At 38.4% G+C, this 25,723-nt stretch overlaps 1 protein-coding gene across 1 annotated transcript in view; it reads right to left on the bottom strand.

Annotated features, from left to right (window-relative positions):
• LOC136862916 (cell adhesion molecule Dscam2) overlaps positions 1–25,723 on the bottom strand; it is a 476,298-nt gene that overhangs the window by 51,859 nt on the left and 398,716 nt on the right. The window contains exon 21 of the mRNA XM_067139195.2: positions 9,785–9,928. Within this exon, the coding sequence (XP_066995296.2) occupies positions 9,785–9,928 (144 nt within the window). The remainder of the gene's footprint in view (positions 1–9,784; positions 9,929–25,723) is intronic.

The following is a 25,723-nucleotide window of genomic DNA, read 5'->3' as shown; positions in this document are numbered from 1 at the left end:
CCTCCTTTAATATTCATTTTGAAGCTACTGAAGGCTTAATTTTGGTTCATTTTTATTTTCAGAACATAACCCTTTGTCTACATGAATGAAGAAGTTAAACCAGTTAAATTTGTAAATTCAATTACAAATTTTAACACCGTGAAGATGTTCATTAGAAAAACAGCAAGAATTAAATGTTATGATTTATTTAAATTAATGCTTATGGAATAAATGTCAAACCTGTGTTGTGATTTGTTCTTTTCTTTATGGTCGTCAATCCTATCTCTTTAAATGCCTCTGATTGAAGGACAGTCCGTTAACGAACAATCCACCTCGGGATCTCTCGTGTGCTGGCTGAGCTGGACCGGGAAATAGGGCGCACTACGAACAACTGATTACAGCCTTGCCTAACCCTGGTAAGTACCCTGAACCAAGAACTCATTCTACCATCAATTCTCACTGCAGTCCGATTGTCAGCATAAATGCCTTTGATTGATTTTAATAATCTACCATTAATCCCATAGTCCACCTGTATGGTGAACATTTCTTCCCTCGGTACCCTGTCATATGCTTTCTCTAGATCTACGGAACATAAACGTAACTGTCTATTTCTCTCGTAGCATTTTTTAGTTACCTGGTGCATACTGAAAATCTGATCCTGGTAGCCCATCTGTGGTCTGAAACCACACTGGTTTTCATCCAACTTCCTCTCAACCACTGATTATACCCTCCCTTCCAAGATGCCAGTGAATGCTTTACCTGGTATACTAATCAATGAGATACCTGGATAGTTGTTGCAATTCCTCCTGTTCCCTTGCTCCATGCTAATCGTATTACTCTATGAAACAATTTTATCCCTACCTTTCCTCTATACTTCATCATTTCAGGTCTAATTTCATCTATTGCTGCTGATTTGTGACAATGGTATTTATTTGCCATCCATTCCACTTCCTCAAGCGTAATTTTGCCAACATCATTTTCATTCTCCCCATGAGCTTGGTTGTTTGCGACGTCACCAGGAATATTTCCTTTTACGTTGAGAAGATTTTCAAAATATTCCTTCCACCTGTCCAGTGATTCCCCGGAATCTATTATGAGTTCACCTGAGTTACCCAAAACACTATTCATTTCCTTTTCCACACCCTTCCTAAGATTATTTTTTACTGTCCAGAATGGTTTCCCTGCTGCTTGACCTAGCTTTGCCAGGTTGTTACAAAAATCTTCCCAAGACTTCTTTTTGGATTCAACAACTATTTATTTCACTCCATTTCTTTCATCTGCATACAATTCCCTGTCTGCATCAGTTCTTGTTTGGAGCTATTTTGGATACGTCTTCTTTTTACATTTACAAGCTGCTCTCACTTCATCATTCCACCATGATGTTTGCTTTATCCATCTTTATACACAGTTGTCCCTAGGCGTTCCCGTACTGTTTCTGCTACAGCAATCCTGTATGCCACCCATTTTCTGTCTATATCCTGAGTCTGCTTACTGTAAATTATTTGGAACTTTTCTCTAATCATATGCATGTACTTCTGTCTAATTTCTTCATCTTGAAGATTTTCTGTGCTTATTCATCTGCAGACAGATTTCACTGTCTCTATTCTAGGCCCAAAGGTCTTTAGTTCACTACAGATCAAATAGTGGTATATATCATCGAAAATACCCAGAAAACTAGCACAATTCTAATATATTTCCTGAATTCAAAGTCAGTTAAGATAGTCTATTATGGTTCTGGTGCTGCTACCCTTCCATGTGTAGCAGTGAATAGCCTTACGCTTGAAGAATATATGCATAATTGCTATTCCCATATCACTCAGAAGTCCAGCAAGCAAATGTTCCCCATTCCTATTAACTTCCAGTCTTCCCTACATTTATGAATCACCCTTTCATATCCTTCAGTTCTATCCCTACTCTCGTATTGAGATTACCCATTAGCACTATATTGTCCTTGCTGTCGACCCTGACTACAATGTCACTCAATGCTTCATAATACTTGTCAACTTCATCATCATCTGCACCCTCATATGGTGAATACACTGAGATAATTCTCATTGTGGTTCCTCCAACTACCAAATCAAACTTATGTGCCTAACAGAATCTATGTTGAGTGGAGGTGTATTCTTGTTGAACAGTCCCACTCCACTTCTACTCTTCACTTTTAACACCCGTCAAGTACAGTTTATAATCTCCTATCCCTTTCTCATTATCTCCCATTACCTGAATATTATTATCTTCTAACACATCCAGATGCAACCTCCTTGCTGACTCAGCCAGTTCCACTTTCTTTCATCTGTAAGTCCCATTAATATCGACAACTCCCCATCAAATTCCATTTCATATGCCAAGTTATTTTCAAGGAGTCCCTCGCCTGTCAAATAGGAGTGGGACCCAATTACTCCCATAGGTCCGAGGCTTGCTTAGAACATTCTGAGTGTGTTCAGTAAAAAATCTGTGAAGCAGGATGCTACCCTTACTTACACGTAGTCCTAATGAGGATTTCTCCTCTAACGGCTCAGAGACCTCTGGTGGATTGTATGGTCCTAGCCGCCTGAGCACAGGATGGGCCATGACTTAGAATATGTCCGAGATGCCCACTCTCATTCCATAGCAGCTGGTATCCCGACTTTCAGGACCACTTACTAGGCTACTTAGCCGTTGCCCATGGTTCGTGAACTAGGATGTGACTACAGTAACCCGCACCATGAATCAACACTTTAACATGACTTCGAAATTTATTTCCATAAAAATATATTAGCTTATGATCCTGAAATTTTATTTTTACATTATATATGCATGAAGGATAATTTAGGCAATAATTATGCACATTATGTAAAATAATTTTCTTCCTCTAAAACGTACTAAGCTCACTTGTATTTCAGTACAATAATAGTCATTTCACTAGGAAGGACAGCATTGTCAAAATATTGTCAAAGAGATTATCTGCTATTGCAATTTTTTCCTCAGAATGAGATTCATTCTATAGATGATAAATGAGGCTGGCTGGCTCGTCATGGGGGGCTGCCGGAACTGGCCTATGCGGGTCCTATGGAGCACTGCACTTTGTTTTGTAGTGAGATTGTTCAGGTGGCCATGTTTGATCGGAGTGACAGATCTTCATATCCAGCGTAGGTGTGGCCTCAGACAGCACAAGTCTGAAATGAAAATCCCCAGCCAGTCATTCGACCAGGTCAGGAATGGAATGATATGAAGCCCCATCTAGCGGTGAGGATAGCGGCTGCCGAAGCCTGTTAAACTATTCTGGGGCAATGATTAATGAATGACTGATGAAATGAAATGATATTGGAGAGTGTTGCTGGAATGAAAGATGACAGGGAAAACCAGAGTACCCAGCGAAAAACACCTGTCCCACCTCCGCTTAGTCCAGCATAAATCTCACATGGAGTGACCGGGATTTGAACCACGGAACCCAGTGGTGAGAGGCCGATGCGCTGCCGCCTGAGCCACGGAGGCTTCAGACAACACAAGTCTTTCCATTCCAAAGCATCCTCACTGCTTTGGCTGGAGGTCCAATTAGCCCCATATGGATTATGGTTTTCGACTACAAGTAATGTGATCAATCAATCAATCAATCAATACTGATCTGCATTTAGGGCAGTCGCCCAGGTGGCAGATTCCCTATCTGTTGCTTTCCTAGCCTTTTCCTAAATGATTTCAAAGAAATTGGAAATTTATTGAACGTCTCCCTTGGTAATTTATTCCAATCCCTAACTCCCCTTCCTATAAATGAATATTTGCCCCAGTTTGTCCTCTTGAATTCCAACTTTATCTTCATATTGTGATATTTCCTACTTTTATAAACGCCATTCAAACTTATTTGTCTACTAATGTCATTCCACGCCAACTCTCCGCTGACAGCTCGGAACATACAACTTAGTCGAGCAGCTCTTCTTCTTTCTCTCAATTCTTCCCAACCCAAACATTGCAACATTTTTGTAATGCTACTCTTTTGTCGGAAATCACCCAGAACAAATCGAGCTGCTTTTCTTTGGATTTTTTCCAGTTCTTGAATCAGGTAATCCTGGTGAGGGTCCCATACACTGGAACCATACTCTAGTTGGGGTCTTACCAGAGACTTATATGCCCTCTCCTTTACATCCTTACTACAACCCCTAAACACCCTCATAACCATGTACCCAGCTGTACCCTTTATTTACAATCCCATTTATGTGATTACCCCAATGAAGATCTTTCCTTATATTAACACCTAGATACTTACAATGATCCCCAAAAGGAACTTTCACCCCATCAACGCAGTAATTAAAACTGAGAGGACTTTTCCTATTTGTGAAACTCACAACCTGACTTTTAACCCCGTTAATCATCATACCATTGCCTGCTGTCCATCTCACAACATTTTCAAGGTCACGCTGCAGTTATTCACAATCTTGTAACTTATTTATCACTCTATAGAGAATAACATCATCCGCAAAAAGCCTTACCTCTGATTCCACTCCTTTACTCATATCATTTATATATATAAGAAAACATAAAGGTCCGATAATACTGCCTTGAGGAATTCCCCTCTTAATTATTACAGGGTCAGATAAAGCTTCACCTACCCTAATTCTCTGAGATCTATATTCTAGAAATATAGCAACCCATTCAGTCACTCTTTTGTCTAGTCCAATTGCACTCATTTTTGCCAGTAGTCTTCCATGATCCACCCTATCAAATGCTTTAGACAGGTCAATCGCGATACAGTCCATTTGACCTCCAGAATCCAAAATATCTGCTATATCTTGCTGGAATCCTACAAGTTGAGCTTCAGTGGAATAACCTTTCCTAAAACCGAATTGCCTTCTATCGAACCAGTTATTAATTTTCGCAAACATGTCTAATATAATCAGAAAGAATGCCTTCCCAAAGCTTACATAAAATGCATGTCAAACTTACTGGCCTGTAATTTTCAGCTTTATGTCTATCACCCCTTCCTTTATACACAGGGGCTACGATAGCAACTCTCCATTCATCTGGTATAGCTCCTCCGACCAAACAATAATCAAATAAGTACTTCACATATGGTACTATATCCCAACCCATTGTCTTTAGTATATCCCCAGAAATCTGATGAATTCCAGCCGCTTTTCTAGTTTTCAACTTTTGTATCTTATTGTAAATGTCATTGTTATCATATGTAAATTTTATTACTTCTTTGGCCTTAGTCTCCTCCTCTATCTCGACATTTTCCTTGTAACCAACAATCTTTACATACTGCTGACTGAATACTTCTGCCTTTTGAAGATCCTCACAAACACACTCCCCTTGTTCATTAATTATTCCTGGAATGTCCTTCTTGGAACCTGTTTCTGCCTTAAAATACCTATACATACCCTTCCATTTTTCACTAAAATTCGTATGACTGCCAATTATGCTTGCCATCATGTTATCCTTAGCTGCCTTCTTTGCTAGATTCAATTTTCTAGTAAGTTCCTTCAATTTCTCCTTACTTCCACAGCCATTTCTAACTCTATTTCTTTCCAGTCTGCACCTCCTTCTTAGTCTCTTTATTTCTCTATTATAATACCATTCCTTACCACCCTTAATGGTACAAACCTGTTTTCGCATTCCTCAACAATTTCTTTAAACCCATCCCAGAGCCTGTTTACATTTTTATTTACCGTTTTCCACCGATCATAATTACTTTTTAGAAACTGCCTCATGCCTGCTTTATCAGCCATATGGTACTGCCTAACAGTCCTACTTTTAAGACCTTCCTTTCTATCACATTTATTTTTAACTACCACAAAAACAGCATGATCACTAATACCATCTATTACTTCAGTTTCCCTATAGAGCTCATCTGGTTTTATCAGCATGACATCCAGGATATTTTTCCCTCTGGTTGGTTCCATCACTTTCTGAATCAGCTGTCCTTCCCATATTAACTTGTTTGCCATTTGTTGGTCATGCTTCCTGTCGTTCGCATTTCATTCCCAATTGACATGTGGCAAATTCAGATCTCCCGCTACAATCACATTTCTTTCCATGTCGTTTCCCACATAGTTGACTATCCTATCAAATAATTCCGAATCCGCGTCAGTGCTACCCTTTCCCGATCTGTACACTCCAAATATATCAAGTTGCCTATTATCTTTAGAAATGAGCCTTACACCTAGAAGTTCGTGTGTCTCATCTTTAACTTTTTCGTAGCTTACAAATTCTTCTTTCACCAGAATGAACACTCCCTCTCCCACCCTTCCTATCCTATCTCTACGATACACACTCCAGTGCCGTGAGAAAATTTCTGCATCCATTATATCATTTCTCAGCCATGATTCAACTCCTATTACAATATCTGGTAAATATATATCTATTAAATTACTTAATTCTATTCCTTTCCTTACAATACTTCTACAGTTCAACACTAACAATTTTATGTCATCCCTACTTGATTTCCAGTTCCCTGTTCCCTTATCACCGCTCCCTAGGCCATCCCGTTTCCCTGAATGTACCTCCCTATTACCCTTCCAAACAAATTTCCTAACTTATATGTACCACTGCGGTTTAAATGAAAGCCATCTGAGCGCAGATCCCTATCTCCTACCCACCCATTAGGATCTAGAAATTTCACTCCCAGTTTCCCACATACCCACTCCATAGTCTCATTTAAATTCCCAATCACCCTCCAGTCAGTATCCCTTCTACACAGTATTCCACTAATAACAATCTCCGCTTTCTTAAACTTCACCCGTGCTGCATTTACCAGATCCCACACATCTCCAACTATGTTGATACTTATATCAGCTTGCCTTACGTTGTTGGTACCAACGTGAAACACTACCACCTTCTCCTTCCCCTCCTCCCTCTCTTCTACTTTCCTCAACATCTGCCTCAACCTAATTCCTGGATAACACTCTACCCTGGTACCCTTTCCTCCACACACCTTCCCCACGTGTCTAACGATGGAATCCCCCATGACCAGAGCCTCAACCCTACCCACCTCATTTGATCCCCTCCCCTCCTGGTCAGCCCTATCTTTCCTGATAGCTGCAGAAGCTACTTCCTCCTCCCTTTTCTCCTTCCCATGACCCTGTTCCACCTGTCTTTTCCTATCCTCTACTCTACGTTTTCCTTTCCTACCTTTTCCCTTCCTCCTACTTCCACACATCTCACCAACAGTTCCCTGTCCCTCATCTTCCCTCTGTTGTTCTATCTGGAGTGACTCGTACCGATTTCGCACAGACACCTGTCCTGAATTCTGATCCTGAATAGAGCCCTTAGCCTGCAATCTCCTTCCCCTTAGAACTTTAGACCACCTGTCTTCTACAACTCCTCCCTTTCCTTCCCCTCCCTCTTGTACACCTACTGTAACCTGTACATTGTTTGAGGGAGTCCTATCTTCCTTCCTGTCTTCTGTGAGAATCCTAATTATCTCCCTCAAACTTTCCAATTCCTCCCTCATACCCCTCAATGCCTCGCTACACCCACAGTAAGTACACTCGCGCTCCTTAGCCATTCTTTACGGGGAAAAAGAAATTAAAAATAAAATAACTTATTTGCAAAAAATAAATGAATGGAGGGATATATTGTCTGGGATAGTACACAACAATAAGGTAATTAATATAAGACTACACTACAATATTACTTAGTCGTGCTCTATTTTTTTTAAATCCTACAACCCCTGACAGGATAAAAACTGCTGTTAATTACTGAATATCGAAAGTAATAGCCTACACAAGAACTACACAATTCCAAACTGCAATTAAGCCTATTCTAATTACAACAACAGTAATAACAGTGATAATAGTGTAAGTAGGGTTGCATTGTGGCAAAGAGAACCGAGGGTGTGGGGGCCAGCAGTAGGCGACATTACCAGCAGAACTGCAACAATATATATGGGGCCAGCAACAGGCAGAACAGTAGCTCTGATGAATTGCTGAGGCATGTACGAAGGCCATCCGGAAAGTGGTACCTGTTTGCGCAATAAAGACACAGGAGTAAATATTAACAAATATACACATTTTTATTGGAAAGAGCATACTTTACACTACTTCTCCACATAATCTCCAAGCAAATTTAGGCATTTGTCATAACGCGGGACGAGTTTTTGTATTCCAGCGTCATAGTCCTCCGCCGCCAGCGCATTCAGATACGTAGTCACGGCTCGTTTAAGTTCTTCATCGCTGTCCAATCTTTTCCCCGCCAGAAAGTCTTTGAGTTAATTGTGTCTCCACGGGCCATAAAATCAATGAGCAGTACACCTCGGCGATCCCAGAAAACGGTTGCCTTGAGTTTCCTGGTGGACAGAACTGTCTTGAATTTTTTTGGTTTGGTTGGTGAATGAGCATGATGCCACTCCTGACTGTTGTTTACTCTCAGGTGATGCATAACAAACCCATGTTTCATCCCCAGTAATGATGCGAGTCAGGAAAGAGTCTCCTTCATCGGAATAACGTCCCAGAAACGTCAGTGCTGCAGCCATACGCTTGGTTTTGTGCTCCTCTGTAAGCATGCGAGGGACCCACCTTGCACAGATTTTTGAATAATGCAGATGGTCTTTGACAATTTCATGAACAATTGTTCGAGACACATTAGGAAAATGTTCACAGAGTTCATCAATTGTGATGCGCCGATCGTTCCTCACGCATTCGTCTACTACGCTCAGCAGTTGGTCTGTAATGACAGATGGTCTCCCTGAACGCTCCTCGTCGTGTGTATTCCCCCTCCCCAGGTTGAAGTTGTGACACCAGGGCCGAACAGACGACTCGTCCATCACATTGTCTCCATACACCTCCGTTAATTGGCAATGAATATCACAAGGTCGAACGTTTTGTGCATTAAGAAATTTAATCACGGTCCTCACTTCACAACTGGCGGAGTTCTCAATTTGTTTAAACATTTTAAATGATCACAGACACAACACAGGCAATGCTAGCGTCATGCAACCTTGCACAGAGCAGGCAGACAAGCCACTGACGCGGTCTGACCTTGCCCAGCGGCTGCCCGAGTCGTCAGCACTTCATGCGGCGCTAACGGATACTACTTTCCGGATGGCCCTCGTAATAATGATCTAGAAGTGGAAACTTCAAGAATCAGAGTGAAGCAGTGAGTCCACGAGGTAGTCTTGTGTTAGTCAAGAGTGAGTGTGAGGCAGTCATGAGACAGTCAGCGAGTCTTGAATGGGTCACTTGGAAGTGCATCAGTGCGGCGGGAATCATATGTCTCCCTGAAATTCAGCACGGTGTGTTAGTTGTGAAGCGAACTGCTCTGCGAACAACATTGCACTGTGGGAGGCCATGTTGGAGAACAGGAGTTCATCACATCACAGGAGTGTGTGTTCAACTGAGTGTGTGAGTACAAACAATGTGAAGTGGTAAAACTCAAATGCTAGTGCACTTGTGAATAACTAAGTAGCATTTCAGTAAATTTAGATTATTGTAAAACACACTACATCTCTGAGTAGGCATTTTAATTTTAAGGTCCCTAACAATCCATGACAGTATACACTAAAGCATTTTATTTTGTATTTACTTCATACAGATCAGCTGGACATATGTAGGTTTGATATTTGACTGTAAAAGCTCCTATTGCTAGTGTATAGCAGAGGCATGGATGGCTCTTTTCATGATGCTGCAAATAAGAAGAGAATTAATGAAGTGTTCAAGATACAAAATAATTGAATGTTATTCATTGTGGGCCAAAAGAAAATTCATACCATAAGAGTTGGAACCAAAGGAGAACACATAATATCCTAAGTACATTTTATAGTTCTGCTTTCACTTGGGCCAGAATTTAATGTTATTTAAAACAAATACTTGGATGAAAGGGCATGTCTACATACCTCCTATTAACAGCAGTGTAGCTGCATTGTACTTCGCAGTAGTTGTTCCAGCACTATTCATAGCTGACACCCGTAGGAGGTATTGAGTACCAGGCCACAAGCCAACAATAGTAAACATGTCTCTCTTGAATACATTGTTGCCCGCTAGAACAAACATTTGTTGAAATATTACCAGTAATATTACCAAAGAATTCAGTATATTTTTTTGCCTTTGTAGCAAGTATCTACAAATGAAAAGTATTTTACTTAATCACAGACATCAAAGTAAGTTACTAATGGCATAAATAAACTGTTGACTTAAAACTCATTTTTGAAATCATATTCATACAAATAGATCATAGGATGCATCAAATGACCTCTTATATAATACAAATACGTATTTAAAATTCTGTTTTATACTCAGGAATAATGCTTACTGATTGGTACATAATTATAAAGCTTGAATATACTCGTTTCTTGTTGTTTGTTAATATTTATACCAGATGTTTATCAAATCTCTCCTTTAGGTTCTTATTGCCAATAGACTCCTGATTCAACTGTAGCGGATATCTATGGATCATGGCTTTTGTTTGTTTATTTGTTAACAAAATTCTTAATAAGGATTTATTTCTAATGCTCCACCAGTTCAATAAAATTTAAGACTATCCACTTAAAACAAAAATGGAATATATAGTTATATTAAAAGTAGAAAATATTACAAACCATTTGGGTCAACTTCAGCTATTTATTGTAGGAGAATATTCATTAAATAAAGTATGTTGGGCCAGAAACTATTTGGACACTGGTATATTGAAAGTTTAAAAAGTCAACATGCTATGTTTTTCATAGTCTAGAAAAGTGTTCTTGTACATGTTTTCTTGGTAATGAACATCATAAAAGTCTCTTGTTGAGTAATTCAGATCCAATGCCAGTTGTAAATTAAACAAGGCTGGACGGAGTTTCTCTCAAGTTTATACAATGGACGTTATTGTCAGACAGGCTATTTCTAATTATACGGGTGTCAATATGAACATAGAATATGATATTTGGTATTGGTATTATCAATCAATACTGATCTGTATTTAGGGCAGTTGCCCAGGTGGCAGATTCTCTATCTGTTGTTTTCCTAGCCTTTTCCTAAATAATTTCAAAAAATTTGAAAATTATTGAACATCTCCCTTGGTAAGTTATTCCAATCCCTAGCTCCCCTTCCTATAAATGAATATTTGCCCCAGTTTGTCCTCTTGAATTCCAACTTTATCTTCATATTGTGATCTTTCCTACTTTTATAAATGCCACTCAAACTTATTCGTCTACGAATGTCATTCCACGCCATCTCTCCGCTGACAGCTCGGAACATACCACTTACTTACAAGTCATTAATCTCATATTTGGTCCATATTGACGACAGTGATTACATATAATTTTAAAAAAATATTTGTTTAATGTCAACCTAGTCAATACTTACAATTTATTTTTTATTTTTTATGGGACCAATTCTTGGGATACTAATAAGTGTATTTTATATAGTTGAAGGTTCAAATGGGCCATTGTAAGTATTGACTAGGTTGACATAAAAAAAATATTTTTTAAAATTATATGTAAACATACCACTTATTCTAACAGCTCTCCTTCATTCTCTCACTTCTTCCCAGCCCAAACAATGCAACATTTTTGTAACACTACTCTTTTGTAGGAAATCACCCAGAACAAATCGAGCTGCTTTTCTTTGGATTTTTTCCAGTTCTTGAATCAAGTAATCCTGGTGAGGGTCCCATACACTGGAACCATACTCTAGTTGGGGTCTTACCAGAGACATATATGCCCTCTCCTTCAAATTCTTAATACAACCCCTAAACACCCTCATAACCATGTTCAGAGATCTGTACCCTTTATTTACAATCCCATTTATGTGTTTACCCCAATGAAAACCTTTCCTTATATTAACACGTATATACTTACAATGATCCCCAAAAGGAACTTTCACCTCATCAGCGCAGTAATTAAAACTGAGAGAACTTTTCCTATTTGTGAAACTCACAACCTGACTTTTAGCCCCGTTTATCAACATACCATTGCCTGCTGTCCATCTCACAACATTTTCGAAGTCACGTTGCAGTTGCTCACAATCTTGTAACTTATTTATTATTCTATAGAGAATAACATCATCCGCAAAAAGCCTTACCTCTGATTCCACTCCTTTACTCATATCATTTATATATATATATATAAGAAAACATAAAGGTCTGATAATACTGCCTTGAGGAATTCCCCTCTTAATTATTACAGGGTCAGATAAAGCTTCACCTACTCTAATTTTCTGAGATCTATTTTCTAGAAATATAGCCCAATTTTGAGATCAGAGTTTGACAGAGCTGTGAGTGACCTAAATAGGAACATGCAAGATGTATGAGACAGGAGAAGTCCCATCCGATTTTCGGCAGAATGTTGTTATACCTATTCCCAAGAAAGCCGGTGCTGACAGGTGTGAAAACTACCGCACCATTAGTTTAGTATCTCATGCCTGCAAAATTTTAACAAGTATTATTTACAGAAGAATGGAAAAACAAGTGGAAGCTGAGTTGGAAGAAGATCAATTTGGCTTCAGAAGAAATGTAGGAACACGTGAAGCAATCCTGACTTTACGTCTGATCTTAGAGGATCGAATCAAGAAGGACAAGCCCACGTACATGGCATTCATACATCTAGAAAAGGCATTCGATAATGTTGATTGGATCAAGCTATTTATGATTCTGAAGATGATAGGGATCAGATACCGAGAATGAAGAATTATCTACAATCTGTATAAAAATCAGTTTGCAGTGATAAGAATCGAGGGCTTTGAAAAAGAAGCAGCAATCCAGAAAGGAGTGAGGCAAGGCTGCAGTTTGTCCCCTCTCCTTTTCAATGTTTACATAGAACAGGCAGTAAAGGAAATCAAAGAGAAATTTGGAAAGGGAATCACAGTCCAAGGAGAGGAAATCAAAACCTTGAGATTTGCCGATGATATTGTTATTTTATCTGAGACTGCAGAAGATCTCGAGAAGTTGCTGAATGGTATGGATGAAGTCTTGGGTAAGGAGTACAAGATGAATATAAATAAGTCCAAAATGAAAGTAATGGATTGCAGTTGAATGAAGGCAGGTGATGTAGGAAATATTAGATTAGGAAATGAAGTCTTAAAGGAAGTAGATGAATATTGTTACTTGGGTAGTAAAATAACTAACGATGGCAGAAGTAAGGAGGGCATAAAATGCAAACTAGCACAAGCAAGGAAGAGCTTTCTTAAGAAAAGGAATTTGCTCACTTCAAACATTGATATCGGAATTAGAAAGATGTTTTTGAAGACTTTCGTGTGGAGCGTGGCATTGTATGGAAGTGAAACATGGATGATAACTAGCTCAGAAAGAAAGAGAATAGAAGCTTTTGAAATGTGGTTACAGAAGAATGCTGAAGGTGAGATGAATAGATTGAATCATGAATGAAGAGATACTGAATCAAATTGGTGAGAGGAGATCGATTTGGTTAAATTTGACAAGAAGAAGAGATAGAATGATAGGACACATCGTAAGACACCCAGGACTTGTTCAGTTGGTTTTTGAAGGAAGTGTAGGTGGTAAGAACGGTAGGGGTAGACCAAGGTATGAATATGACAAGCAGATTAGAGCAGATGTAGGATGCAATAGTTACGTAGAAATGAAAAGGTTAGCACAGGATAGGGTGGCATGGAGGGCTGCATCAAACCAGTCTATGGACTGATGACTCAAACAACAACAACATAGCAACCCATTCAGTCACTCTTTTGTCTAGTCCAGTTGCACTCATTTTTGCCACTATTCTCCCATGATCCACCCTATCAAGTGCTTTAGACAGGTCAATCGCGATACAGTCCATGACCTCCTGAATCCAAGATATCTGCTATATCTTGCTGGAATCCTACAAGTTGAGCTTCAGTGGAATAACCTTTCCTAAATCCGAACTGCCTTCAATCGAACCAGTTATTAATTTTACAAACATGTCTAATATAATGAGAAAGAATGCTTTCCCAAAGCTTACATATAATGCATGTCAAACTTACTGGCCTGTAATTTTCAGCTTTATGTCTATCACCCTTTCCTTTTTTTTTTTTTTTTTGCTAGGGGCTTTACGTCGCGCCGACACAGATAGGTCTTATGGCGACGGTGGGATAGGAAAAGCCTAGGAGTTGGAAGGAAGCGGCCGTGGCCTTAATTAAGGTACAGCCCCAGCATTTGCCTGGTGTGAAAATGGGAAACCACGGAAAACCATTTTCAAGGCTGCCGATAGTGGGATTCGAACCTACTATCTCCCGGATGCAAGCTCACAGCCGCGCGCCTCTACGCGCACGGCCAACTCGCCCGGTACCCTTTCCTTTATACACAGGGGCTACTATAGCAACTCTCCATTCATTTGGTATAGCTCCTTCAACCAAACAATAATCAAATAAGTGCTTCACATGTGGTACTATATCCCAACCCATTGTCTTTAGTATATCCCCAGAAATCTTATCAATTCCAGCCGCTTTTCTATTTTTCAACTTTTGTATCTTATTGTAAATGTCATTGTTATCATATGTAAATTTTAATACTTCTTTAGCCTTAGTCTCCTCCTCTATCTGGACATTATCCTTGTAACCAACAATCTTTACATACTGCTGAAAGAATACTTCTGCCTTTTGAAGATCCTCACATACACACTCCCCTTGTTCATTAATTATTCCTGGAATGTCCTTCTTGGAACCTGTTTCTGCCTTAAAATACCTATACATACCCTTCCATTTTTCACTAAAATTTGTATGACTGCCAATTATGCTTGCCATGATGTTATCCTTAACTGCCTTCTTTGCTAGATTCAATTTTCTAGTAAGTTCCTTCAATTTCTCCTTACTTTTACAGCCATTTCTAACTCTGTTTCTTTCCATTAATGTTGTGTCTCTTATTTAAGTTGATGGAGATAAATCTAGAAAAAGAGAAAGGAGAATAAGAAAATTGAATGGTATACTAGAAAAAGTTGGGTGGGTGAGTGTGTACACATGTTTATATTAATGCAAAATTTAAAAATAATATATACAAAAGGAGCACCATTTTATGGCAAATAAATAAATATACATATAGTTTATTGCACTGTTCTCAGTTGAAACATAACCCATTTGTACAACCACAACTTGTGCATTTCTGTCAGAGTTGCCTGGGTGGGTCTTCCTTTTCCTCCATGATCGTTGGGCCTTCAGAAGTGTACTAGTTTATGACAACAGCCCTGGTGAATGCCACCATTACACCCTGGGTACTGTCCCCTTCAAATTTGGCCTACAATAAGTATTTATTGTGTCTGCAAGTACAAGGCTATTATTTCATTAGCATGGGCGATATTTTCCAATCCTGTGTTGTAAAGACGTGCTCGCCTGTACAGAACTGGTTCTTCCAGCGAGGGAGCAGAGTATTGATTTTTTTAATCGAGCTGTCAGCTGTTCCACGTGGCCCACTGTGTGTAGTCAAGGTCACCTCGATCTGAATTACGCATGTCCAAGTCTTCAAATGAAAGATACTTTCGAGAATTGTAATGGCCTATCAAGTGCAAGACAATGGCCAAATACAAACCATTGTGGTGACACGCCCTCATTGTGAAGTGCTTAAATACCCCAGTTTCCAGAAGAAACGCTCTCTCATTATCTTATATTCTTACGCTCTTACTTACGAACTTCACTTGCTGCTGCTTTTGCCGAGCTCTGATTCACGATACAGATACTCCGTCATTGGACTTAGAATAATTCTATTCGGCAGTGCAAATCAAGTACCTTCATTAACACCTCAGTCAACGAGTCTGGCAGATTTTCACAGGCTAAATTACGCGTCATTCATCTTCAAAACTGTCCGACTCATTGACTGAACGGTCAGCGTACTGGCCTTCGGTTCAGAGGGTCGCGGGTTGGATTCCCCGCCGGTTCTGGGATTTTAACCTTAATTGGTTAATTCCAATGGCACGGGGCTGGGTGTATGTGTTGTCTTCATCATCATTTCATCCTCATCACTAAGCGCAGGTCGCCTACGGGAGTCAAATAGAAAGAACTGCACCTGGCGAGCTGAACTCGTCCTGGGATATCCCGGCACTAAAAGCCATACGACATTTAATTTAATTTCATCTTTAAAACTCAACGCGTGTTTGTGCAGAATATCTTCTAAAATTGCTTGTTAGTTTCAGCCTCTACTGTATTATAAGAAAGAACAGGATTGTCACGTGTTTGTTCGAGTGCTTCAAGATGTTTCTACGCTTTGAAGAGAAGACCTACCACAATTCTGCATTGAACATCACAGCTCCAATGTTGTGTTAAAATGTAGGCGACTTCTGACATGGGGAGATAGCGACAGGAGCAGATAATCCACTACATGTAATCCAGAGATCCAGTTTCATCATTCTTTTAAGTACCATTTTTCTAATGTTTATCTGTTCATCTTTGTAGAAATAATGCTTACTTATTCATAAGTGGCAGTATTTCTTCTAGTTTTGCAGTAGTCTTGAATATTTTCATCCTTCTTTCACATGGGATATGGTAGTGTTGTCAATTGTGTGTGAGTGATTATTGGTCTCTATTAGAATAGCTAGAACGTGCGTGTGTCTTCTGCGATTATTCTAACTGTCCCATTTAATAGTCTAGTGTGATTTAAAAATCATTGTCCTCATCGATAATTAATAATTTAATTTGAAAATATTTTCTTTTGGGAAGTCGTGTGGGAGAGATTTACGGCATGTTTGTTACGCCAGATTTCTATATTAAAAAAATTCTTCTTGTATGATTTAAGGCATGTTAGTGTCACCTGGCATATTGTCGAACCCTAGTTTATGCGAATTTGATATCTAGCACATCTAATAATAGTAATAATAATAATAATAATAATAATAATAATAATAATAATAATAATAATAATAATAATAATAATAATAATAAATTTTCACCTCAGGTTAAATGAATGGATAAGGTTCATGAGTTTAAATATTGCTTGATATTGTGTGTAAGATGTTAATATGTGCTCAATTTGGATGAATATGAGCCTGGAATATGGCAGAATCTTGACGGATCATGTACTGTATTTTTATTGAATTATGAATTCATTTATTGAATTTTACTTGAAGAATACGTGTGGGGTAAGACGTAATTTCTTCAAATGTGAGCACGTGTTAATTGATGGACGTGGAGTTGAGTAATAATAAGGTCATGACTCATGAACCATGAAAGCGAATGCTAATTTTTGACTTGTACCATGTGCGTTTCTGTAGATGACAATTTTTCCAGATATTAACCGGCAATATTATCATGACCAACGTTGAAAATTTCATCATCTTTGACCAAGTGATCATCCAGACTTCATCAAATTTCTGAGAGACATGAATGGATTTTTCTTTACCCCATACCGTCATCGAGAGAATTTGTGTTCCTAGGATAAAAGTCAAAATATAATATTCAAAGTCTAGAATTCGTTGTACATAATGTAAATAATTCTCATGTGTCTTAGTGTGAATGCTGTGTGTGTGATAGTAATTTCAGTGAATTATGATATTTTTTTTTCACTGTGGTTGTGACCCGGCCACGTGTTTGTCACGTTGGGTCCTGGTTATCAGCATCGTTGTTTGAGTTGAGATTCTAGTTCTCCGGCTGAGCATGCCCGGTAAAAAGGGGGCAGTACCATTATGTAGATGTCCGGGTCCATGGCTTAATGGTTAGCATGCTGGCCTTTGGTCACAGGGGTCCTGGGTTCAATTCTCTGCATGGTCGGGAATTTTAACCTTAATTGGTTAATTTCGCTGGCACGGGAGCTGGGTGTATGTGTATGTGTATGTGTATGTGTATGTGTCGTCATCGTCATTTCATCCTCATCACTATGTGCAGCTCGTATACAGGCGTCAAATCAAAAGACCTGCATCTGGCGAGCCGAACTTGTCCTCGGACACTCCCATCACTAAAAGCCATATGACATTTCATTTACAATGTAGACTTCTTCTTCATTTCCTTTTCTTCCAAGCAGACAACACACAGGTGATTGTTATTCTGTGGCAATTTTTGGAGGATATAATATGGGCATTCTGCATGACCTGCTGGTCCCAGAACTGGTATAGGAATTGGGATGGGCTTATCTAGCCAACCTCTAACTATATTGACCCAGAAGTCTTGTCTTGGTAAAGGCTTTTTGGTTTTGTTCATGTACAGAATGTATTCATCAAATAATGTCATATCTAGAAGATAGGAAAAAAAAATTGCTTCCAGTACCTTCTGGTTGGTCTGCAACAGGTGGCATGATAAGTGCACTTATCTTTGTTATCCGCACCTCCATTAAAAATTCTATACTTGTGGGTCAATAGTGGTTTCAACCCCTCATTTCCCTTACGGCTCCTTATATGAACTCAAGACATCAACAAGATTTCTTGGTAGCACAGACACTAAATTTATCCCACCAGGCAGCAAATTCAGTCTGTCAGCTAAACCAAGAAATTTTTTGATATTACTGGATATTACTTATGAGTGCATATCAACATTTCAGTTGGATATCAGAAGGAAAACTAGTGACTGAACGAAGCTGGGTCAGCTGAGACAGACATGTGGCCGGTGAGTTATCGCCTAGCTGCTAGTGCAAGATGGCAGATTATGAGGTTATTTGATATTGTTTTACATATCATCAGTAAAATATGTGAATGTATAAATAATTTCACAATAATGATTAATCATTTCTCTTTCGATTGACAAGTAATTAGCATCTTTCATTGACTTTCAATTATTGCAATAAAATAAAGAGCCTGTCCAAATGCCTGATATTAGGTGCTACTGCAGGAGGAATGGATAAAATGCCTGATATCAGGTGTCTGCCAGTTTGAGGGTAAAAGAAGTAGAATAACCATGGAATAAAGTTGCACCTTTCATACAAAAATATCAAATTATACCATTAAACAAGTAAATTTTTGCTGACTGTGTTCTCAAAATATTTTATGTACACTAGATTCCTCACATCTTAAACCACATTTCTACCGAGCTCGTACCACTATCACAACACATATATATTTTTTTTGCTAGTTGCTTTACGTCGCACCGACACAGATAGGTCTTATGGTGACGATGGGACGGGAAAGGGTTAGGAGTTGGAAGGAAGCGGCCGTGGCCTTAATTAAGGTACAGCCCCAGCATTTGCCTGGTGTGAAAATGGGAAACCACGGAAAACCATTTTCAGGGCTGCCGACAGTGGGGTTCGAACCTACTATCTCCCGAATACTGGATACTGGCTGCACTTGAGCGACTGCAGCTATCGAGCTCGGTCACAACACATAACAAAATAGGGCACCGATGATTATATTCCTATGGAGGGTAATGTCAACTGTAATGAACACCACTTATTTGAAGATTGTAAAGAAACTGCTAAGCCTTTGTTCTCACAAACTTTTTCTTGGATAGTACACACTCAATCACTGTTAACTAGAGACAGTCACTTTACTGCTTATCATCCACATTATTATTATCCTTCATTGGGTATCTAACTCAATCTCCTTGTTTCCGAATCTCTCACATCACCTCCGTACCACAAAGTTGAATATGATTATTAGGAAGCAGGTGTTGATTACCTAAGAAGTAATTGAGAATGATCAATAAAATACCCTTAATTTATGGAAAAATAATAAAGAATGACTTTCAAATATTTGACAAAACCTAATTCTGGTGACTGTACAAGAGAGGTTTCACAAGAAATATATCCATTTCTTTTCACTGCACAACTCCTGTTTTACAGAAATAATACTCTCTTAATTTATGTGGAAGTATAAATAAATAAATAAATAAATAAATAAATAAATAAATAAATAAATAAATAAATAAATAAATAAATAAATAAATAATGTACCCATCGATATTGGAGTTAAAACGTGAATGAGAGAGAGAGAAGTCAATTTATTCTGTTACACTGACAGCACCAGCTGATTTGTGGGCTGTGAGTTTAACCTTGAACGTGTGATGTATTTGCAGGTGGAGATAGAGCCGCGTGTGACACCGTTTTAATAATTTTATTGTGCAAGCAGCAATCAGGGAATTGTATCACGTGATCAAGTGTAGCCTCATGGACAATATATTACGTCAGTATATCCTTGAACATTTGACTGCAAAAGCGACAAACCAGTGATCGCTAAGACTGAGTGCAGTATTCAATGAGGGAATATCAGCTAAATACACCTCCCCAGGATATGATGTGATATAAGCCAAGTGCAGTTAGCTACCATGCTCATGCTAAAATTAATCTCATACTGATAGCATTCACTTAAAGATAGTATTCTGATTTACTCATTACACTGCTTATTACTACTACTTATTGCACAGTGTAACTTACATTTGCTTTATTTATGATATAAATGAAGTACAATCCAGATGAATGAATTAATGTGGTTTAAGCTGGTCCAAACACATTCTAAAGTGTTTTATTAGTTTCAGCTTAGGAAAGAAGAAACTCACAAGAACAAGGACAACATTCTGCAGGACTGTGAAGGGATCACTATTCTTATCTCCTGCAGAGGCCTTCAGCAAGGGATTCAAACCTCAACGTGTGTGCTTAAATGGATACACGGCCTGAACTAACAAGTGGAGCATCCAGAGAAATGAACAACTGAACTGAAGAATCAACTTCCAACTACACAATTTAAGTACTTTTTTGTATTTTTCTTCCTCCATTTCAGTAGAATATAGTATGATCTTACTTGTGTAAGTAATATTTTCTATTACTTAGAAGTAATTTAGTATTCTTTCCACTTCAATCTTTATTTAGCTGATGGTAGATTAGTGAATGTCTGCTGTAGTCCTAATTTGAACTGTAGATAGTAGCAATCATCAAACTTTAACACTTTGAAGATGACGTCATCCCATGTGGGGTGACGGACCCTCATACAAAATATAGTATGTCACCCCTCATGGGGTGACACGGCAGTGTGTCCAGGCCTTTCAACTTTAGGCTGTCGCACGAAATTAGCGCTACCATTCGCTGTTGTATTGCATTGCTTGTTCACGTAAGGTGTTCATAGAGTGCAGCGCAGTGCCCATTCCTTTCTCAGCACGCTGGGCATTGCGCAACAAACAGTGGAATTTCTCTGACATTTGTCACCCCATATGGAATTCAATTATTAATGGCAAAGAAAATAATGTGGATTGGAGTCTATTATTGCTTTATTCTTACATACTGGTTGAGATTTAGCACTCAGGTGAAATTGTAAACCGGGGCTACGTGTGAATAAAAAAAATGTTTCTGCAAATCTGGGAATGTTCCTCAGTAATTGTCACTGGCTGATGATTTTGTTGAATCATTGCCCGATGCAGCACCGGAATCTTTGCTAGCGTCCTCACTACACAAACTACTGTTGAATTCTGACTCGGAAAAGGTGGCTTCACATTGCAAATCCTAAATGTCAACATCTCTTGATTCAACACTCGAACCCTTTTCAGGTTGTTCTTCTATCTCTCTATCGGTAATCATGGCTTACTCAACACAGAAACACATAACATGCATTAATTTCTTGTCACAAAACTGTAAATTACAAGGAACTCGTTGAAGGGCGCGTAAATCAACAGCTCACACTACAGAGCACAGTGTTCCACAACAACAAAGGTAAAAAGGCCATCACCCCTGTAGGGGTGACATGCGCTTTCTCTGTTGCATAGTCAACCTAATAACCATATGTCACCCCAATGGGGGGACACAAAAATAGTAACTTTGAACATAAAATATGTCTTTGATTATCATCTACGAATGAAATTACGAACATCCGTAGCCCAAAACAACCTGAAAAATGTATACAGCATTTCAGCAGTTTACCGCGGAAAAAGCAAATTTACACATCGACGCTAAAGTGTTAAGATTTCAATTGCAATGTTGTTGCATAAAAATAATGTAACTAATAATTAATGACCTCTTTGATAACTCTTAAATTAATGAAATAAATAATGTTGGGAATAACGTTTGTACATTCATGTATGATATTAAATCGAATTTTCTTTATGAATTTCCCATGTAGTAAATGATATCTGGTCATCATCTTACTTTCACGAATTTTAGGATTAAAATGAATGATCTAATAATAAATTACGATAACTTTAAATTTTATGTCGGGATAAACAGTACCCATAGAAATGTACTGAGTGTTTAAACAAAATACGTTGTTGATAAATTTGCTAGAATTATGAATTAGTGCTCAAATCAACCAGCGGAATAAACGGTAAGGTATGATGTCCATTTTTCATGAATTTGGAGCAGAATTATTTTTAATGAGCATATGTTGCTAGATGAATGCAACTGGTGGTTAGCAGGGCCGGATTAAAGTGGGGGCTAAAGGGGCTGCAGCCCCGGGCCCCGTGTGTCAAGGGGCCTCGGCCCTTGGCCGAACCTAAAATTGTATAAAAAGGCCTGCTGCTCCACCTCCGTGCATGCATATGAATATTTACGCTCGCTAAATATCGAACGCACTCTCCCTTCCTTCTTATCAGCTGTCGGCGTTAATATTTCATCACTGCTAAAATCAATTACCGCCCGGATACATGAATCCTCGCTACTTACGCAAAGGTAAAGGTTATTGTTGACGAAAATTTAAATCTGGCAGCTTGCGAGTACGGGCAGAGGGTGAAGGGGGGAAGAGCTAGAAAGTGAGCGAGAGGGGACAGGAGAAGCACAGTGGAATGCGCATGCTATACTATATCTTTGCATTAGGAAGAGAACTTCCAGTTCACCTCTGATTATTGGACCATTCGTAAGTTACAACTTTAATGCTCTTTTAAAATTGATAGAAAATATTCTAGTGGTGCCAAAAAACATAAATTAAAAGAACAAAATTTGAAAGAAATTGAAAACTTGCCGAAAATATCAACATTTTTTGACAGGAAGTCTACTAGTGCATCGACGACTGAAGAGACTGTTACTGGTGAATTGGAATCTTCTACAGGTAAGCGAATAGTGTAATATCTAAGTCTGCTGTTTTAAGAGAGATTAGGTCTTTAAGGAATAGGAAAGTATGAGCATTAGGAAGATGGTTTTAGGAACAATGAAAGAGAATCCTAATGTGTATTTTAAACTTCAGTCGCATTGTATGGAATACGCGGAGTCGTAAATAATAAATTGCCGATCTCGTTGGTGTAGTGGTAGCAATAATGACTGCCACCCCCGAAGACCCAGGTATCTTCCCCGGTGCTGCCTGAGGGAGAGGGGGGCTTGGTAACGAAGAAGGGGCCCCACATTTTTAAATAGCCCAGGGCCCCCAAACTCCTCAATCTGGCACTGGTGGTTAGAGATAATAAACATTCTGGAGGATGCTCAACATACAATTAAAAGAATTTGTGGGATCTGTCAGCCCGATTAATGTTTATGATAGTCATAGGAGTAATTGTGACATGATGTTCCTCAAGATAATTTCCAAGGTGATACACCAAAAAGCTGAAATAATGTATTAGTGCTATAAAGTGATTTTCCTTGTATTCAATCAAGAGTTAAATATACCTAGCACATGTAAATTATTTGGGATTGTGAACATTTAATAATAAACATTAAATATCAATAAGACTGGGAATTGCATAAATCCAAGTATAATAAACATGTACCTTATGGGTGCATTGTATGGGTTATATGTGTTGATTGCTGATGTATGTTTTAAGTTATATTATACCATGTTATATTTATCTTTAGGCTTTGTGTACTTCACGTGTTCTGTCATGGTGGAAGGATCAGGTCGCTTTCAAATATTAGAATTTCTGATGTGATGGAAATAATTATTTTTGTGCATTATGATGATGGAATTTAAGGTACCATAATAACACATTTTCCAATGAAGGAAATATAGGATGTTAAATTGAAGATCATAGTATACTCTAGTTAAAAGGACAAACCAACAAAATCGTATTAATTCCAGAAAATGTACTTGATGTATAATACTGCAACTGAATGAATAAATTAGAGTGAAAAATTAAAATAATCAACCATTAATGTAATTCAATTCAGATGTAGGATGGTTAAAAATAATGTAATAAATGAAGAATCAGGAATGAGCCTATTTCCATTAAGATAAACCTAATTAAAGCTAATTCAAAGTCAAGGACTATGATGAAGTGATTTAGAATGTTGTTGATGAAATGAAGGAATTTCACAGTGTGAAACAGCAAGAGAAGTGCTGAAATTAATTTAATTTTTCTATAAATGAATTGGAGCAGATAAGAAACAATGGAAGGTATAAATAGTGTAAATACTCTAAATATCAGTGGTTAACCCTCGAGCACTCGGTTTAAATAAACGGATCTCCACTGTCGCACCAACAATCTGCTGACCTGTGTTGTTACGTATTCCTACAGTACAGTTTTAGCTATCTGTGTGAAAAGTCAAATAAATATTTCTCCAACAGAAGCGAATTAAACTGCGTTTTAAGTTCACCGTGTCACAACTGGCGCACTCAGTGCGCCACGCGCGTCGTCATGTAAGTATATTTTTATTTACAAATTACTTCTGTATTCACTAGAGTTGTCTTGCATTAGTTTTCTGTGGACTCTTTGTTGATTTCTACGTGAGTCTCCAATAATCGTTCTGTTTATTTAGGGCTGCAAGATATCTGTCAAGTCCACAGCTGAACTGGTTATTGAATGATGATCCTGATTTCGACAAAGCAGATGACTGTGAAAATGAGGAACACAATTCTGAAATTGAAAATGAGGAAATAATGTTCAGTGAGCATAACTCAGAAAGTGAACAGGATTATGACTTGGGGAAAAGTGATGAAAGTTCTGGTGAAGTTGTGTTAGCCAAAAGTGATTGATTCATAGGAAGAGACAAAGTTTGTGTATGGAAGAAACATTGTTCTAGTGGATCCTCTAAGACTAAAGAAAAAAATAATGTCAAAATATTTCCAGGACCAAAGGGTGAAGCTCAGGGTGTAACAAGTGAATTGTCTCCTTTTCACAAAATTATTGACGTAAATATGATTGACAATATTGTAAACTTCACGAATTTGTACATAGCTACCAGGTTGGGATAACAATATTGTATTGTAATTTAATTAGGGAGGTAAAATAAAGACTAATATTATGAAAAATATTTCAAGAATTAATGGATGAACGATAAAACATAGAATATAGGCTCTGAATTTACTTAACTTTGATGAAAACATTAACATACTTAATAGAGCACTCAGTGCGCCACGCGCGTGCTCGAGTGATGAAAAAGAACGCGAGCGCTCGAGGGTTAAAAGTCAAAGGCATTTATGCTGACAATTGGACTGCAGTAATAATTGATGGTAGAATGATTTATTTTCTTTTGTGCTGGTGATTTAACGTCACACTAACACATGAATGGTTTTCAGCATTGTAAGAATGAGAAAGCACTGGGATTGGGATGGTAGAGGCCATGACTTTAATTAAGGTACAGCTACAGTGTTTGATTGGTATTAAAATGAGAAACAACGGAAAACCAACTTCAGCGTTGCCTACGGTGGGATTCAAACTCACCACATCCCGAATACAAGCTCAGAGCTACACGACCTGAACCATGTGGCTAACTCACTCATTGGTGGTAGAATTAGTTCTTGGTTCAAAGTACCTAGAGGGGTCAGACAAGGCTGTAATCATCTTTGTTCATAGTTTATGTGGATTGTCTACTGAAAAGTATAAATTGGCAGGGAGGAATTTATTTATGTGGGCACATCTAACTTTTATTACAATTTTTTAATTAATTCAGAATAAAAGCACCGTTGTCATCCTCTCTGGTGCACAATAATGTCTGACATAAGGATTACTGAAATGCTGATAAGTAGATACCGGTATACTGTAGTTAACTTACTGTCCAAGAACCTTCTAAATTACATGAGAGTGATCTAGCCAACCAAACATTTCATCTGATACTTTATAAGGTATTACAATCCTATCACATCACTTTAAGAAACTTTTACTGTTTATTTAAA

The sequence above is a fragment of the Anabrus simplex genome, chromosome 2 (genome assembly GCF_040414725.1).
Source record: "Anabrus simplex isolate iqAnaSimp1 chromosome 2, ASM4041472v1, whole genome shotgun sequence".
Taxonomy (NCBI): domain Eukaryota; kingdom Metazoa; phylum Arthropoda; class Insecta; order Orthoptera; family Tettigoniidae; genus Anabrus; species Anabrus simplex.
Note: the sequence above shows the minus strand (reverse complement) of the source record. Positions and strands in the feature narration are given on the sequence as shown.